Source organism: Penicillium vulpinum, assembly GCF_028829585.1.
Source record: "Penicillium vulpinum strain IBT 29486 chromosome Unknown utg000002l_segment0_segment0, whole genome shotgun sequence".
Taxonomy (NCBI): domain Eukaryota; kingdom Fungi; phylum Ascomycota; class Eurotiomycetes; order Eurotiales; family Aspergillaceae; genus Penicillium; species Penicillium vulpinum.
The window spans coordinates 2,359,474-2,373,698 of NW_026643242.1; the positions used below are offsets into that span (position 1 = coordinate 2,359,474).

General features: G+C 48.7%; 8 protein-coding genes across 8 annotated transcripts; 6 read left to right on the forward strand and 2 right to left on the reverse strand.

The window, feature by feature from the left end:
- Positions 1–687: 687 nt before the first annotated feature.
- On the forward strand, positions 688–1,651 carry N7479_003953 (60S ribosomal protein uL16; the record flags this gene model as incomplete). Its single annotated transcript, XM_057251650.1, has 3 exons — positions 688–732; positions 961–1,136; positions 1,207–1,651. 3 exons carry the CDS (start codon positions 688–690, stop codon positions 1,649–1,651), a joined length of 666 nt encoding a protein of 221 aa, XP_057110975.1.
- Positions 1,652–2,373: 722 nt separating this feature from the next.
- On the reverse strand, positions 2,374–2,816 carry N7479_003954 (uncharacterized protein; the record flags this gene model as incomplete). Its single annotated transcript, XM_057251651.1, has 3 exons — positions 2,374–2,420; positions 2,525–2,663; positions 2,733–2,816. The coding sequence occupies 3 exons, from the start codon at positions 2,814–2,816 to the stop codon at positions 2,374–2,376; spliced, it is 270 nt and encodes an 89-aa protein (XP_057110976.1).
- Positions 2,817–3,596: 780 nt separating this feature from the next.
- On the reverse strand, positions 3,597–3,862 carry N7479_003955 (uncharacterized protein; the record flags this gene model as incomplete). The annotated part of the gene is made up of 2 exons (XM_057251652.1): positions 3,597–3,735; positions 3,762–3,862. The coding sequence occupies 2 exons, from the start codon at positions 3,860–3,862 to the stop codon at positions 3,597–3,599; spliced, it is 240 nt and encodes a 79-aa protein (XP_057110977.1).
- Positions 3,863–4,980: 1,118 nt separating this feature from the next.
- On the forward strand, positions 4,981–8,426 carry N7479_003956 (putative DUF814 domain protein; the record flags this gene model as incomplete). Its single annotated transcript, XM_057251653.1, has 4 exons — positions 4,981–5,013; positions 5,061–5,129; positions 5,200–6,779; positions 6,830–8,426. 4 exons carry the CDS (start codon positions 4,981–4,983, stop codon positions 8,424–8,426), a joined length of 3,279 nt encoding a protein of 1,092 aa, XP_057110978.1.
- A 596-nt stretch (positions 8,427–9,022) lies between these two features.
- On the forward strand, positions 9,023–10,321 carry N7479_003957 (L-threonylcarbamoyladenylate synthase; the record flags this gene model as incomplete). The annotated part of the gene is made up of 1 exon (XM_057251654.1): positions 9,023–10,321. One exon carries the CDS (start codon positions 9,023–9,025, stop codon positions 10,319–10,321), a length of 1,299 nt encoding a protein of 432 aa, XP_057110979.1.
- Positions 10,322–10,771: 450 nt separating this feature from the next.
- On the forward strand, positions 10,772–11,833 carry aah1 (adenosine deaminase; the record flags this gene model as incomplete). Its single annotated transcript, XM_057251655.1, has 1 exon — positions 10,772–11,833. One exon carries the CDS (start codon positions 10,772–10,774, stop codon positions 11,831–11,833), a length of 1,062 nt encoding a protein of 353 aa, XP_057110980.1.
- Positions 11,834–12,359: 526 nt separating this feature from the next.
- On the forward strand, positions 12,360–12,704 carry N7479_003959 (uncharacterized protein; the record flags this gene model as incomplete). Its single annotated transcript, XM_057251656.1, has 1 exon — positions 12,360–12,704. One exon carries the CDS (start codon positions 12,360–12,362, stop codon positions 12,702–12,704), a length of 345 nt encoding a protein of 114 aa, XP_057110981.1.
- A 156-nt stretch (positions 12,705–12,860) lies between these two features.
- N7479_003960 (complex I 24 kDa subunit family protein) lies at positions 12,861–14,008 on the forward strand (the record flags this gene model as incomplete). Its single annotated transcript, XM_057251657.1, has 4 exons — positions 12,861–12,894; positions 12,949–13,160; positions 13,261–13,551; positions 13,607–14,008. 4 exons carry the CDS (start codon positions 12,861–12,863, stop codon positions 14,006–14,008), a joined length of 939 nt encoding a protein of 312 aa, XP_057110982.1.
- Positions 14,009–14,225: the final 217 nt, after the last annotated feature.

Consider the following 14,225-nt stretch of genomic DNA (forward strand, 5'->3'; position numbering starts at 1 on the left):
ACAAATCGAAGATTCCAAGTTCAGCTGTAGCAAATGTATATAAAGGTTCCGATCATATGCTATCAGCATTCCAGGTATTGGGATCAACTCCGGAGTTCGGGATATCCAGAGTTCAGCCACAGTGAGCGTCAACTAGTGTGACATCGACAAGAGTTTTGTTCCAGAGATGATGGCGCTAGATCTGCACAGTTATGTCTCTTGTTTGCTATGTCATTGTTTGTAACTTTCTTCCTAGTTATACCTGAGAAAAGGCCTACCGTTTATGTATCTTTGTAGTGATTCGACACTTTTTTTCGGCTTATCAAGCAGGCTAGAACACGAATCGGAGTATACGTGAAAAGCAAATACTAATAACTGAGACACAGGAGAATCCTCCCTAGCACGGAGTACGGAGTACATCCATCAAAGAGGTGATTGATCAGCACGATAAAGACGGGTGGGCCGAAACTGGATTAGTGGAGAAAGCTTTTAGCCAATGATAAATGGAAACTGCATCCCGGTAGGGGCCTGAGCACTCAGGCATTAATAGGGTTAAGCCCTTTTGCCACAGAGTTGCTTGGAAATCAAGACCCGTGACCTCAGCGAAATCGACCCTCTTTTCTCTCTTCCTTCCCGAACCCTCGACAACCACCGACAACCTATACCCAGTTCGCAGGAAGTGCCATCACCACCCTTCCAGCACTCAAAATGGCCCGTCGTCCCGCGAGATGCTACCGCTACTGCAAGAACAAGGTGTGTACCGATTTCGCGAGCTTTTGAAGATTTGTGCGGGTTATTATGGTGGTGGGGAGTGTGCATCGATACATCGCCAACAACCACCTCGACATGACCGGAATATCACATTTACCACGAGGACTTGTTCTTGTGGCACTCTGTTGGTTTTTGGGGGGATCTTTTTTTTAAAAAAAAAAAAAAAAAAACGTCGGGCAGTTTTCGCTGACATTAGTCTTCAACATCCAGCCCTACCCCAAGTCCCGGTTCAACCGTGGTGTTCCCGACCCTAAGATTCGTATCTTCGATCTTGGTCGTAAGAAGGCCAACGTGGATGACTTCCCCACCTGCATCCACTTGGTTTCCAACGAGTACGAGCAGCTGTCCTCCGAGGCTCTCGAGGCCGCCCGTATTTGCGCCAACAAGTACGTTATCCGACCCGCTCCCTTATCTCTCGCCAGATATCCATGAACATAGTCTCATAACTTTCAATAGGTACCTTGTCAAGATCGCCGGTAAGGAAGGTTTCCACCTGCGCGTCCGTGTGCACCCCTTCCACGTCGTCCGTATCAACAAGATGTTGTCTTGCGCTGGTGCCGATCGTCTGCAGACCGGTATGCGTGGTGCCTTCGGTAAGCCCCAGGGTCTCGTCGCCCGTGTGAACATTGGCCAGATCATTCTGTCCGTCCGCACCCGTGACGCCCACCGTGCTACCGCTCTCGAGGCCCTCCGCCGCTCCCAGTACAAGTTCCCCGGTCGCCAAAAGATCATTGTCTCCAAGAACTGGGGTTTCACCCCCGTCCGCCGCGAGGAGTACCTCCAGCTCCGCGAGGAGGGCAAGCTCCGCCAGGACGGTGCCTACGTTCAGTTCCTCCGTGGTCACGGTACCGTCGAGGAGAACATGAAGCGCTTCCCCGTTGCCTACGAGAACATTGCTTAAATGTTTGATGGGTTGATCAGAATATGAAGTTCAGAACAAAAACATTTGAACGTTCTCTTATTGTCTTTACCTTGTCCCATTCACCTTGATATCAATCTCGTGCAATCGCAATGATGGAGTTCTTCCAGGAGTCTTTTCATTTGCTCGTCTATATTGCACTTGTAGAACTAGTTCATTTGCCTAGGCAGTACTGTAAACTACGTACTCTTTTACTTTCCAGTCCTAGAGTTGGCAGCACTTGAGCTTTTCTGACTATGCACGGATCATGCCGAGGTGCAGTCTTTCGGTGGATATCAACAACTGCCAGCAAGACGAGTAGGAGTCTAGACCCTCCATAGTGGGCTTTGTTCAATGATCAAAGCACAGATGATTTGAATAGGGCTAGAGTATGTATAGGTCACGTTCCCAAGACTACAACACCCACTATATAACATAGTCGTTCAGGCCGCATTATATGTTCCCGAGAGTTTTCATTGCAAGTAAATTATTCTAGAAGCTAATCGTAATCTGAGTGCAAGAAATGAAATACAAAAGTTGATATTAGGCTTAGACATTCAGTATATACATCGTTGCGAGTTCTACATCTACCACTAATACTATAACAGACTAGAGCAAATTTATATCTAGGAATTAAATCAAGATCCATTCATTTATTCAATCTAATATATATATCCATTCTCTCTAAAAAAGAATATGGGAATCAAAGTATATATATAATCTCATTACTGAGGTGCCGACCCACAACGTTCCTTATGCAATTGTCCAGCAACTAAAGGAACATAATTAGCACAAGTCTTGAAACGATTCGAATCTCGCGCCACTCTGATTGAAAAATAAAGAGCGACAAAAATCCAATGGGTGAGGAAAAGATACCTTTCAAGTCTGCCGGGGTACAAGAAACCTCCAAACAGGTACCAAGTGCATCCTTGAACGCTGGGCTTGGGCAAGTGCACTTGTAATCAATAGAGGAGATACAGCCTGCCACAGAAGAAGCTTCGCTGAGACATCGCTTCTGTTCAAAATAAAAAAAGATAATTAGTCTTCTGGGTTTAAATCATATATCCAGATGGGGACAGCATACAAGGCAGGGACTGGCATCATCCAGACAATCAGCGACAGTCAAAGACAGGAAAGCAGCCAACGGGAAGAAGATAGTGAGCTTCATTTTGGATTGTGGGTTGAACGTTGTGTGTGGGAGTATTGTGATAGGGTTGTTCAACGAGGGGAAACTTGAAGTATGAAAGTGGAGGAGTTGATGAACACAGGACGCCCTTGCTCGATTTATGAATAGTCAATATATTTATAGAGTGCTGTTGAAAACGATACATTCTTCATCATATCAGCATCTCAGCATCAACAAACCGGGTGTCTGGGTGATATGTGGAATGGAATTTTGTTGGAATGTGAGCAGCCAGGCTTTCGGAAATGTCAAGAGTACAACTTTAATCGATTGAATAACACGTCTATTTATTACCCAATCGTTACACAATAATATCATGACTTGATTGCATGTCCCGAGCAAAATTTGACACAAAATAGACACGAGCTTGATGTTTGTGTGATCCGCTGGCTACTCAGGAAAGATAATTTTGAAACTACTGCATCTATCTTGAATCACCAGATCATCAGCAGCCTTACTTGGGGAATGAGAATATCATTGAGTGCAGAGCTTCAGTTTAGCTCCATGTGCGAGCGTGTTGCCTAATTACTTGGAATGGCTTCTGACCGACTCCAGTACGGAGTACTGGTACTAGCATTGACATCTGCGGTATAATCTTTTTCCAGGAGTGGAAAAAAAATCCATTTGATTGCTCCATGTCGAGGTAAATTCTGAAGAGATTTCATTCAGATTAATCGCCCGGAGCAAGAAATCGAAAAAAAAGGCGACGCCCGATGGTAGTACTAGGCACATCAAACAACGAACCGTGGGAGTTCACATAGGCTGCTATGTTTCTAGGTAAACTCGCTTGTTGCTGGTAAAGTGTTCAAGATAGAACTCGGCGGAACGGTCATGCCGGACATTTCCAAAGAGGTGTTGGACTTCCAGAACAATTTGCTCTTTCAACAAAGTCGCCATCAACATCCTCGCAAATTAGGGAGATTGACTTACAACAATGACTTTTGAAATGATGTATCACTTCCCAGAGGGGGTGATTCGGGGCTTGACGAGAAGACCATGAAGGCGAGGAAAACCTGGACAGATGCAGCCATCTCAGTAATAGTATGAGAAGCAAGGTATCACGCTCACATACAAGTTCGCAACGTCTGCTGAGCTGAATCATGGAAACACGGCATTTTTGCTGGCTTGCCTATTGAAATAAAGTGGTCGAAGAAGTGAATAATCATGAGGCCAACAATAGTAAACTGAATGCACTCTTCGTAGTCAAGAGAGACGACGCAAACGGGCGCAAGGTCAGCGAAATATAAATATAGACGGGTTCAAAAGAGCTCATGGGTAGCAAGGGTGTAAGAACATTGGGTATAATTGTGGCTACAATCTCTCTCACCAGAGACAAGCATCTATGTTAATATTAATATGAATGGGAGAACGAAGAGGAAGAGGAGCAGAAAGAAGAAGAGATAAAAAGTTATCCAGTGAAAAGTGTCCAAAGATGACCCCTGTAGAATCTGTCTAGAAGAATTTAACCTACATGGCCTCCTTGGACAGTTTTGCAAGTATAGCCCGTAAGAACCTTGGAATAGTCAGCCGCTTATGCGGCCTAATCATGTATTTTTTGATGTCTTCTCAGTGAACCTTTATATATGTATATGGTTTGTTATAGTATCTCACCTCTTGTTAGTTTTGTAGCCAAGGGGTAAAAAGAATCAGCAGCAATATATAGAATATAGCTGTGAAAATATTTTTGTTAGCTTTGGCCAAATGTTGGATCAATAGATTCATACAGCATTCATGCTATTGCCAGTACTTATAGAAAGCTGAAGTATATAAATAATACCCAATGGCCGCTATTCTCGCTATTCCGAATTAGGACCCCGCGAGCAAACATATGGATTTGATTGGTTAGATTTATCTACCGCCTGTTTTTCCGCCTTGATCAAATGTGTATAGAAATCCAATTGACTATTATTTTCTATTATACACCCTTTTTTCTTTCTTTGAATCCCTAAAGCTGGGAATTCTCTGTTGAGCTCATAGAGGTACAAGTTAACACATTTACACCGTTTTCAGGATCTACATACTACAGGGGAGTGGGGTAGATGTTCAGTTTTCTGCCGCGCAGTATTAACTCGCATGGTCAATTTCCTCGTACAGTTCTAGCCCCGCATACGTCACCCTCAAAAATCCCTTTCTCTTCACGTACACAGCTATGAAGCAGAGATTCTCGTCTTTGGACGTCAAGGTATATTTCAATTTATTGTGAAGAAGATATCATACTAATATTACCAGGTCATCACGCAGGAATTGGCGTCGGAGTGTATCAACCTCCGGGTGTCGAACATCTACGACCTGTCCTCGGTACGCTTTATTATCTTCTTGCCACCATCAAAAATTGAAGGATTTCAAGCTCATCTACTGTTCTGACTAGCGTATATTCCTCTTTAAACTCGCCAAGCCAGACCATCGGCGCCAACTCATCGTTGACTCCGGCTTTCGCACTCATATCACCCAATATTCGCGAACCGCGGCAACCACACCTTCGCCATTTGTGACCCGTCTTCGAAAGTACCTGAAGTCTCGTCGGATTACAGGAATTTCCCAAATTGGCACTGACCGCATCATCGACATCTCATTCAGCGATGGCGCATACCACCTCTTCCTCGAATTCTTCGCCGGTGGTAACATTATCTTGACCGACCGCGAGTACAACATTCTTGCTTTCTTCCGCCAGGTTGCTGCCGGTGTGGGTCAGGAAGAGATCAAGGTTGGACTCAAGTACAATGTGTCTAATAAGCAGAACTATGATGGGGTTCCGGATGTCACAGCGGATCGAGTTTTACAAACACTAGAAAAGGCACAGGCGCTTTCTGCGCAAGAGGGGAATGCGCCCAAAAAGTCTAAGAAAAAAGGAGCAGATGTTTTGCGTAAGGCATTATCTCAAGGCTTTCCTGAATATCCCCCCTTGCTACTAGACCACGTCTTTGCGATCAAGGAATTTGATACTACAACGCCACTAGATCAAGTCTTGGGAAGCCAAGATATGCTGCAGACTGTGAAAGAGGTGCTCGAAGAATCGCAACGAATTTCTAACTCCTTTAATTCTGGTGGCAGTCATCCGGGGTACATTGTTGCGAAAGAAGACACACGACCTATCCCGGAAGGAGAGACTTCGTCAAAGGCTCCAAGTCTGTTGTATGAAGACTTCCACCCTTTCAAACCTCGACAGTTCGAAAATAAACCAGGAATGAAGATTCTGGAGTTCGAGCGCTTCAATGCCACGGTTGACGAGTACTTTTCATCTCTTGAATCTCAGCGACTCGAGTCGCGATTGACAGAGCGTGAGGAGGCGGCCAAGAAGAAGCTCGAATCCGTGCGATCAGAGCACCAAAAGCGGATTGATGCACTCAAGAATGTACAAGAGCTTCACATCCGTAAAGCGGATGCTATCCAGGACAATGTTTACCGGGTTCAGGAGGCAATGGATGCTGTCAATGGACTGGTGGCCCAGGGAATGGACTGGGGTGAGATTGCGCGCCTGATTGAGATGGAACAGGATCGCGGAAATCCAGTGGCGCAAACCATCAAGCTGCCCCTCAAACTGTACGAGAACACGGTCACCTTACTTCTTGGGGAGGCCGGCGACGACGAGGATGAAGAGGAGGAGTTTTCTAGCAGCGATGAATCAGACTCTGACTCGGAGAACGAAGCAGAGCAAGCGACAGGCCGCGCGGAACGAGAATCTAAGCTATTGACCATTGACATTGACCTTGGTCTGAGCCCATGGGCGAACGCATCGCAATATTATGACCAGAAGAAGCAGGCCTCAGAGAAGGAGCAGAGGACAACCCAGTCGTCGACGAAGGCACTGAAGAGTCACGAGAAAAAGGTGACAATCGATCTCAAACGAGGCTTAAAGAAAGAAAAGCAAGTGCTTCGACAGGCTCGGACGCCATTCTGGTTCGAAAAGTTTATCTTTTTCATTTCTTCAGAGGGTTACTTGGTTATAGGGTATGTGACCCCATTCAGCGCCTACTCGTGACATCTACTAACATTTATAGTGCACGGGATGCCATGCAAAGCGAATTGCTCTACCGGCGTTATTTGTCCAAGGGCGATATCTTTGTTCACGCTGATCTCGAAGGTGCGACGCCGATCGTGGTGAAGAACCGAGCTGGCAGTGCAGACACCCCAATCTCTCCAAGCACACTATCTCAAGCAGGCAACCTTTGTGTTGCGACTTCAATTGCTTGGGATTCTAAGGCTGTCATGTCTGCTTGGTGGGCGCATGCTCATCAGGTATCGAAAATCGCAGAGAACGGTGGCGGAATCATGCCCACAGGTGTTTTCCAAATTAAGGGAGAGAAGAACTTCTTGGCCCCATCGCAACTGGTGCTTGGATTTGGTATTATGTTCCAAGTCAGCCAGGAAAGTGTTCGGAACCATAAGCAGCGATTTGACACACCTGACGTTCCGCAGGCCGCTTCAACAACTGTAGGTGAGATTGAGGCCTCTGAGCTGAAGGATGCTGCGGAGCCAGAAGCCACCGAAGAAGCCACCGAAGAAGCCACCGAAGAAGCCACCGAAGAAGCCACTGAAGACGCAGAGAAGGAAGACGCAGGATCCGAAGAGGAGGATGAAGATGACAAAGCCGCCGCCATAAACCCTCTTCAGCGAGAGGATTCCGAGCTCCCGATCTCTCAGCCAACTCAACAACTGGAGTCTGAGTCTGAGCTGGAAGAAGAATCGAAGGATGAGCTGGAGCAAAAAGAAGCTACACCAACAACAGATCAAAATTCTGTGCCTAAGCAAAATGAAGAACCGAACTTGAATGCTCGAGAACGACGTACCTTGCGACAAGGCAAGCCTCTTGACCGCCCTGGCGAGGAAGAATCAGCTGCGCCACGCATTGCGCCCACTCGTGGCAAGCGGGCAAAGGACAAGCGTGCTGCTGCCAAGTATGCCCATCAAGACGAGGATGAGCGCGAACTTGCTCTTCGGTTGGTGGGTGCCAACAAGGGCAAAGCCGCAAAGGCAGCCAAAGCAGCTGAAGCCAAGGAACAGCGTGACCGAGAGGCTGAGGCGCAAAGGCAACGGCGACGGGCCCAGCATGAGCGCGCCGCCGAAGCCGAGCGCAAACGCCAGGCCCAGTTCACGGAAAATGGGACGGATGAATACAACGAGGAAATAGCTGCCGCCGAGGCTGCAGATCTCACTTGGATTCCAGCCTTGGTGGGTACACCAACTACTGATGACGAAATAATTGCTGCTATTCCAGTATGTGCTCCGTGGGCTGCCCTTGGACGCTACAAATACAAAGTCAAGCTGCAGCCGGGCTCCGTGAAAAAGGGAAAAGCCGTCAAGGAGATCATTGGTCGGTGGGTGTCCGAGACCACCACCGGGAAGGTCAAGAAGGAGCACGCCGAAGATATCGGGATCTCTCGTGTCGATGCTGAGCGTTTGCGGGAACGGGAGGGAGAGCTCCTCAAGGGCTGGAAGGATACAGAAATTATCAACACTATGGTTGTGGGCAAGGTGCGCATCATGACTGCAGGACCCGGAAGTGGCGGAGGTGGTGATAAGGGCAAGGGCAAAGGTGGGAAGGGTGGTGGTGGAGGCGGAGGTGGCAGAGGTGGTGGTAAGGGTAAGAAGAAGTGATTGAATCTTATGTATACTACATAGAGAGCACATAGATTAGAGCATTGGATTCAATCCAACCAGGGTATCGAAGATGTTCACTAGTGTCAAGCCGATGTATACTCCCTAAGTAAGCCTGATCTCTTTGTTATGCCAGCTCATCAGCCACAACCCCGCTTCGACTAGCTCATTTACACTTATTTCGACCTCATACACTCATGAGTAAGTCCTATTCTTCTAAATCTATTGCTAATAATATCATTTTCGATGTGACGGGGCTGGGGGGTTTCTGACACGCTGAGTCATCCGACGTCATGACCCAAATCGATTTTCTCGCGATCTTCCATATAGGGCCTCTTATCGCTTTTGACGGCATTGTGCAGAATGATAGTTGATTGTGTGCGCTAGAGACGAACTCTGATCCTATGCTTTAGAGAGAAAAAATATTTTGCCCCGTGCAAGCAGAACCTGGCTCCCTTGGGCATCATTTCGCCCCTCATCTAATAGCGTGTGCGCCTGAATGGTGCGTCATTGAGGTCTTCTCAAACACCACGTTGCTTCTCGCTCGCGCTTTTGCCGGCCGCTGTCAGGGCAGTTGTGCCAGATTCTTGACCACGATGTCTACACAAACGCGAGTTGTCTCCGTTGAACGGCTCAGCCAAGGGCCCGGCGATTTGTCTCTGGCAGAATGGTGGGAGAAGGAGCGCAGCCAAAAGTCACCCGAGTCCAAGGCTATTGAAGAAGCTGCCGAACTCCTCCGATCCAGTGATATCCCCGTTGCATTCCCTACCGAGACAGTATATGGCCTCGGAGCCGATGCCACGCGCAGTTCTTCTGTTCAGGGAATCTACCGTGCGAAACAACGGCCCTCGGACAACCCGTTGATTGTTCATGTCGACTCGCTCGACATGCTTGAGCGTTTGCTTAACCCTGGCTCTCAAGGAGGCAGCCCTGGCTCACCTAAAACGCCGCAAAACGCCCTTCCCTCAATCTACAGGCCTCTGATTGACAGATTCTGGCCCGGCGCACTGACAATCATTTTACCTAACCCATCCGGATCCCTACTGGCGCCAGAGGTCACCTCCAGCCTGACCACATTCGGTGTCCGCATCCCCTCTTCTCCACTGGCGCGTCTTCTCATCCACGCAACAGACCGTCCCCTCGCCGCGCCATCTGCAAATGCCTCCACCAAACCATCCCCAACAACCGCGCAGCATGTACACCACGATCTCAAAGGCCGCATCGAGCTGATTCTTGATGGCGGCGCATCCGGCGTTGGCGTCGAAAGCACCGTGGTCGACGGGCTATGCGATCCACCAGCTATTCTGCGCCCCGGTGGTATCGGCATTGAAGAAATCCGGAAATGCGAAGGATGGGAAAATGTAGCAGTCGGTTACAAAGACGGCACGCTGGACGTGAAGGAGGTTCCACGTGCCCCGGGCATGAAGTACCGCCACTATTCGCCCAAAGCGCGGGTTGTTCTTTTCGAACCGACGTCCAATCCAGCCGGAGTGATGAAGCATGTCCGAAAGGACCTGAATGACACAGCCATTGGCGCACACAAAATTGGTATTATCCGCACGCGAAACTGGAAGCTAGGCTTGGAGCTCGCCTCAGAAGATGAAATCGCCAGTACCATGAACCCCGTGTCTTCTGCCATTGACAACATTGTCAGTATCCCAATCCCCGTGCTAGATAATGGAAACCCAAGTAGCCGCACAAAGATGGCGTATGATTACCATCTTGGTTCAGATGCGGTTTCCATCGCGCATGGTCTCTTTGCCGCCCTACGCGGGCTGGATGACCTTGGTGTTGATGTTATCTACGTGGAAGGTGTGTCAGATCGTGAGGGTGACCTGGCTGCGGCTGTTATGAACCGACTACGAAAGGCTGCTGGTGCTGAAATGCGAGTTTAGCCGTGGAGATGGGTTGCGATTACATAGTTATAATCTCTTTGATTCTCTAGGTCCGGGGGGTTTTTCGGGGTTTAGATAGAGGCTTGAAAAGTGTGAATATTAGATCAAACATATTTTTTTTACATACAATATTGTCTATCATTCACGTTGTGTGTGAGTTCACAGATGGGTTGCGATTGGAGTCTTCTCTTGGACTTGCCTGTTTGGTAGATCCTTTTCGACTTCATTCGACGTGGAATTCGGAGACCTCCGGAGCAAAAGCTTATCGACTAATTTTATTTATTTTGGGATTTAAAGTGATAGACAGCTCTAGGGCTGTGTCATGGAAATAAATATGATAATCTGAGACACCGGCGGGGGAAAAGGGAAACTCGTCCGGCGCTTATATCTCCCGCATTGATCTAGAAAATCATCACATCCGAAGAATATTACTCTCTGAAAATTGCAATAATGTGCCAATCTCCTTTGCATGAGTTCCTCCAGGGCCTCCCTAAATGTGAGCATCATGTCCATTTAGAGGGCACCCTTGAGCCAGAACTCATCTTCGAGCTCGCGGCGCGCAATGGTATCACCTTACCGACCGACCCAGTCTATACCTCAGTCGAGACACTCAAGAAACGCTATGAGCATTTCAGTAACCTGGATGACTTCCTACACTTTTTCTTCGAGGGCATGGCTGTCCTCCGCAAGGAACAAGACTTCACCGACGTAGCCTGGGCATACTTCCAAAAGGCGCACGCAGACGGAGTCCACCACGCAGAAGTCTTCTTCGACCCACAAGTACACGCAAGCCGTGGTGTATCATATGACACCATCGTCACAGGGTTCTCAAAAGGGTGCAAGCGTGCCGAGACCGAGCTCGGCCTGAGCACACGACTAATCCTATGCTTCGTGCGGCATCTCCCCGTCTCATCGGCCAAGGAAGTCTACGACGAGTTCGTGGCACACCAGCACTTTGAGTCTGACATTGTGCACGGGCTCGGGTGGTCGTCTTCTGAAGTTGGCCCGCCGAAAGACATGTTTCGCGAGATCTATGCGTCAGCCGCACAGAAGAAAATCCCGCTCACAGCGCATGCTGGCGAGGAGGGTGATCCAACTTATATCAGTACTGCGCTTGAGCTTGGTGCCCAGCGCATTGATCATGGCATTCGGCTGGTTGAAGACGAGGATTTGATGCGGCGTGTGGCGCGTGAGAGTATCCTGCTTACTGTTTGTCCGTTGTCGAATGTGCGGCTGCGCTGTGTCACCTCTGTGAAAGAGTTGCCTATTCGGCGGTTCTTGGAGGCTGGTGTCAAGTTCTCGATTAATAGTGATGACCCTGCTTATTTCGGTGGTTATATTCTTGATAACTACTGTGCTGTGCAGGAGGCTTTCAACCTGAGTGTGCTGGAGTGGAGGATCGTTGCAGAGAATAGTGTCCAGGAGAGCTGGGTTGAAGATTCGCGCAAGGCAGAAATGCTAGCAAGTATTGAGGCGCATTCCAAGAAGTATATGCACACTATTTCTGTATAAATTCCAATTTTTTGGTGTTTGTATTGGCCCAGGGGGTTTTGTTTGAGTTGCGGCTGTGGTGGGCGTGAGCGGTGGGTGCATCTGTGTTTCAACATTTTTGTATACTATTTTTCAACTGAAGTATATACCCGGAGCAAGACATGTTAAATATTCGTTTGTATCACTTCTCGATCAATAAAGTACCTTGGAAGACATCTGAAGCTTGGAGGGCATAGTTTATATCACTAATGCCTTGTAAATCAGGCTGCATTAGGATCCGTGTTAAGACAACTCCTCACTTGTGCACTTGATGTCTGACAGCCAGCCCTACTACACGAAATATTTCATGCCACAAAGCATCTTTCGTAGTACTTGGAGCCTCAGGGGGTCTACTTTCCGGCTCCATCCACGATCCCAGATACCCTATATTCTGCGTCTAGCATCGTCCTTCGCATTCAACCCAAGAACAAATCCTCAGCAAAGCGCAGGAGTACTTAATCTATCCGAACGAAGCCACAGACCAAACTCCACCTACCCAAGGTACAAAATGTCTACCTCCGCCCTTCCAGACCGCTACAAGCTCATCTTCTTCGTCCCAACTGCCAACGTGGAGCACTGTAAAGAAGCTATATTCGCCACAGGCGCAGGGTCATTCCCAGGTGGAAAGTATACCAAATGTTGTTTTCAGACTGTTGGCACAGGTCAGTTTCTGCCCAACGAGGGCGCAGATCCGGCGGTCGGAGCTGTCGGTGCTTTGGAACGGTGCGAGGAGGTCAAGGTTGAGGTTATGTGTCTTGGCCGGGACGTGATGCTGAATGCAGTCGATGCTTTGGTCTTGGCACATCCGTATGAGGAGGTTGCTTATGAAGTTTATAAGATGGAGAATGTTTAGTTGGTTGACCGAATATGTGGTTGATGGGATGTTGCGCAATATGGTGATACAATTGGGGCGGAAGTCATCATGTTCTGAAGTTGCCAGACTCCTACAATATATCCCAAGGAATCCCAGGCTTGAGAAAACAATTTGAGAGTATCATCGTCTGGAAATATGAATGTTGTGTTGATTGCGCTGAAGGGCAACTGTATGATAGCGGATTGGTAAGGCGGTAGTAATCCCTGGATGCTGATTTGGCAAGGGCCCGCCCCGAGTAAAACGCCTCGTCAACTCGACTTCTCCTCCAACATCCAACCTCATCTACCCCCAATTGACCCTCACTCATCGCCCGCGATGGCCTCTAAACTCTTCTCAGTCCCGCGGGTCGGCCGCCAGTTTGTGAACCAGCTCCCTAAATCCCAATACAGAGCCTTCTCCGCCGGTTCGCAACGGTTCAGCGACTCCCTTTCGGTGGTGCGTATTCCTTTCGACCCCTCTTGTGCTTCAGGCGCCAATTGCATCTCAAGATTGAGGAATTCAAGACTCATATACTAACTATGATTGTCTCCAACAGCACCGCAACACACCCTACAACAACCCGACCATCCCGTTCAAGTTTTCCGAGCAGAATCTCACACTCGCCGATGAGATCCTCAAGCGTTACCCTCCCCAGTACAAAAAGGCTGCTGTTATGCCCCTGCTTGACCTTGGTCAGCGCCAACACGGATTCACCAGCATCAGCGTCATGAATGAGGTCGCTCGCATGCTCGAGATGCCCCCGATGCGCGTTTATGAGGTTGCGACCTTCTACACCATGTACAACCGCGAGCCTGTTGGCAAGTACTTTGTGCAGATTTGCACCACTGTAAGCACCTAAAATCAACACCATTCGCTGTTCCTCCTAATCCGCAATCATCCAGACTCCATGCCAGCTCGGCGGCTGCGGTAGTACCGCCATTGTCAAGGCTATTACCGAACACCTCGGAATCACCCCCGGCCACACCACCGAGGATGGCCTCTTCACATACATCGAAGTAGAATGCCTGGGCGCTTGTGTCAACGCCCCTATGGTCCAAATCAACGACGACTACTACGAGGACCTGACCCCGGAGTCCATCAAGACCCTCCTGACAGCCCTCAAGGACGCTGCCACCGCTACCGGTGCTGGCGCCGCCACCAAGATTCCCGCTCCCGGCCCGCTGAGTGGACGCAATACCTGCGAGAACAGCGCCGGCCTAACCAACCTGACTCACGTGCCAGAGTGGAACCCGGAAACGATGATGCGCAAGGACAATGCACTGGATGCCGCACCCAAGCAATAGAAAAACACAAAGAAGATAAATTATTAAAAAGAGCTCTTCATTGCCGTGGGTCAATTCCGGATGGGGAGGATATTATAATGGTTGTGTTTTTTTTTCGAACGGACGAGCAAAAGCCGCCTTGGGGCACGGCGGTCAACCCGGGGGATGATTAGAGGCCACCCGGCCCTTCGCCCTGAGGCGCCCTGAATGATAACCACTCTTGAGGCGTCCGATTTTT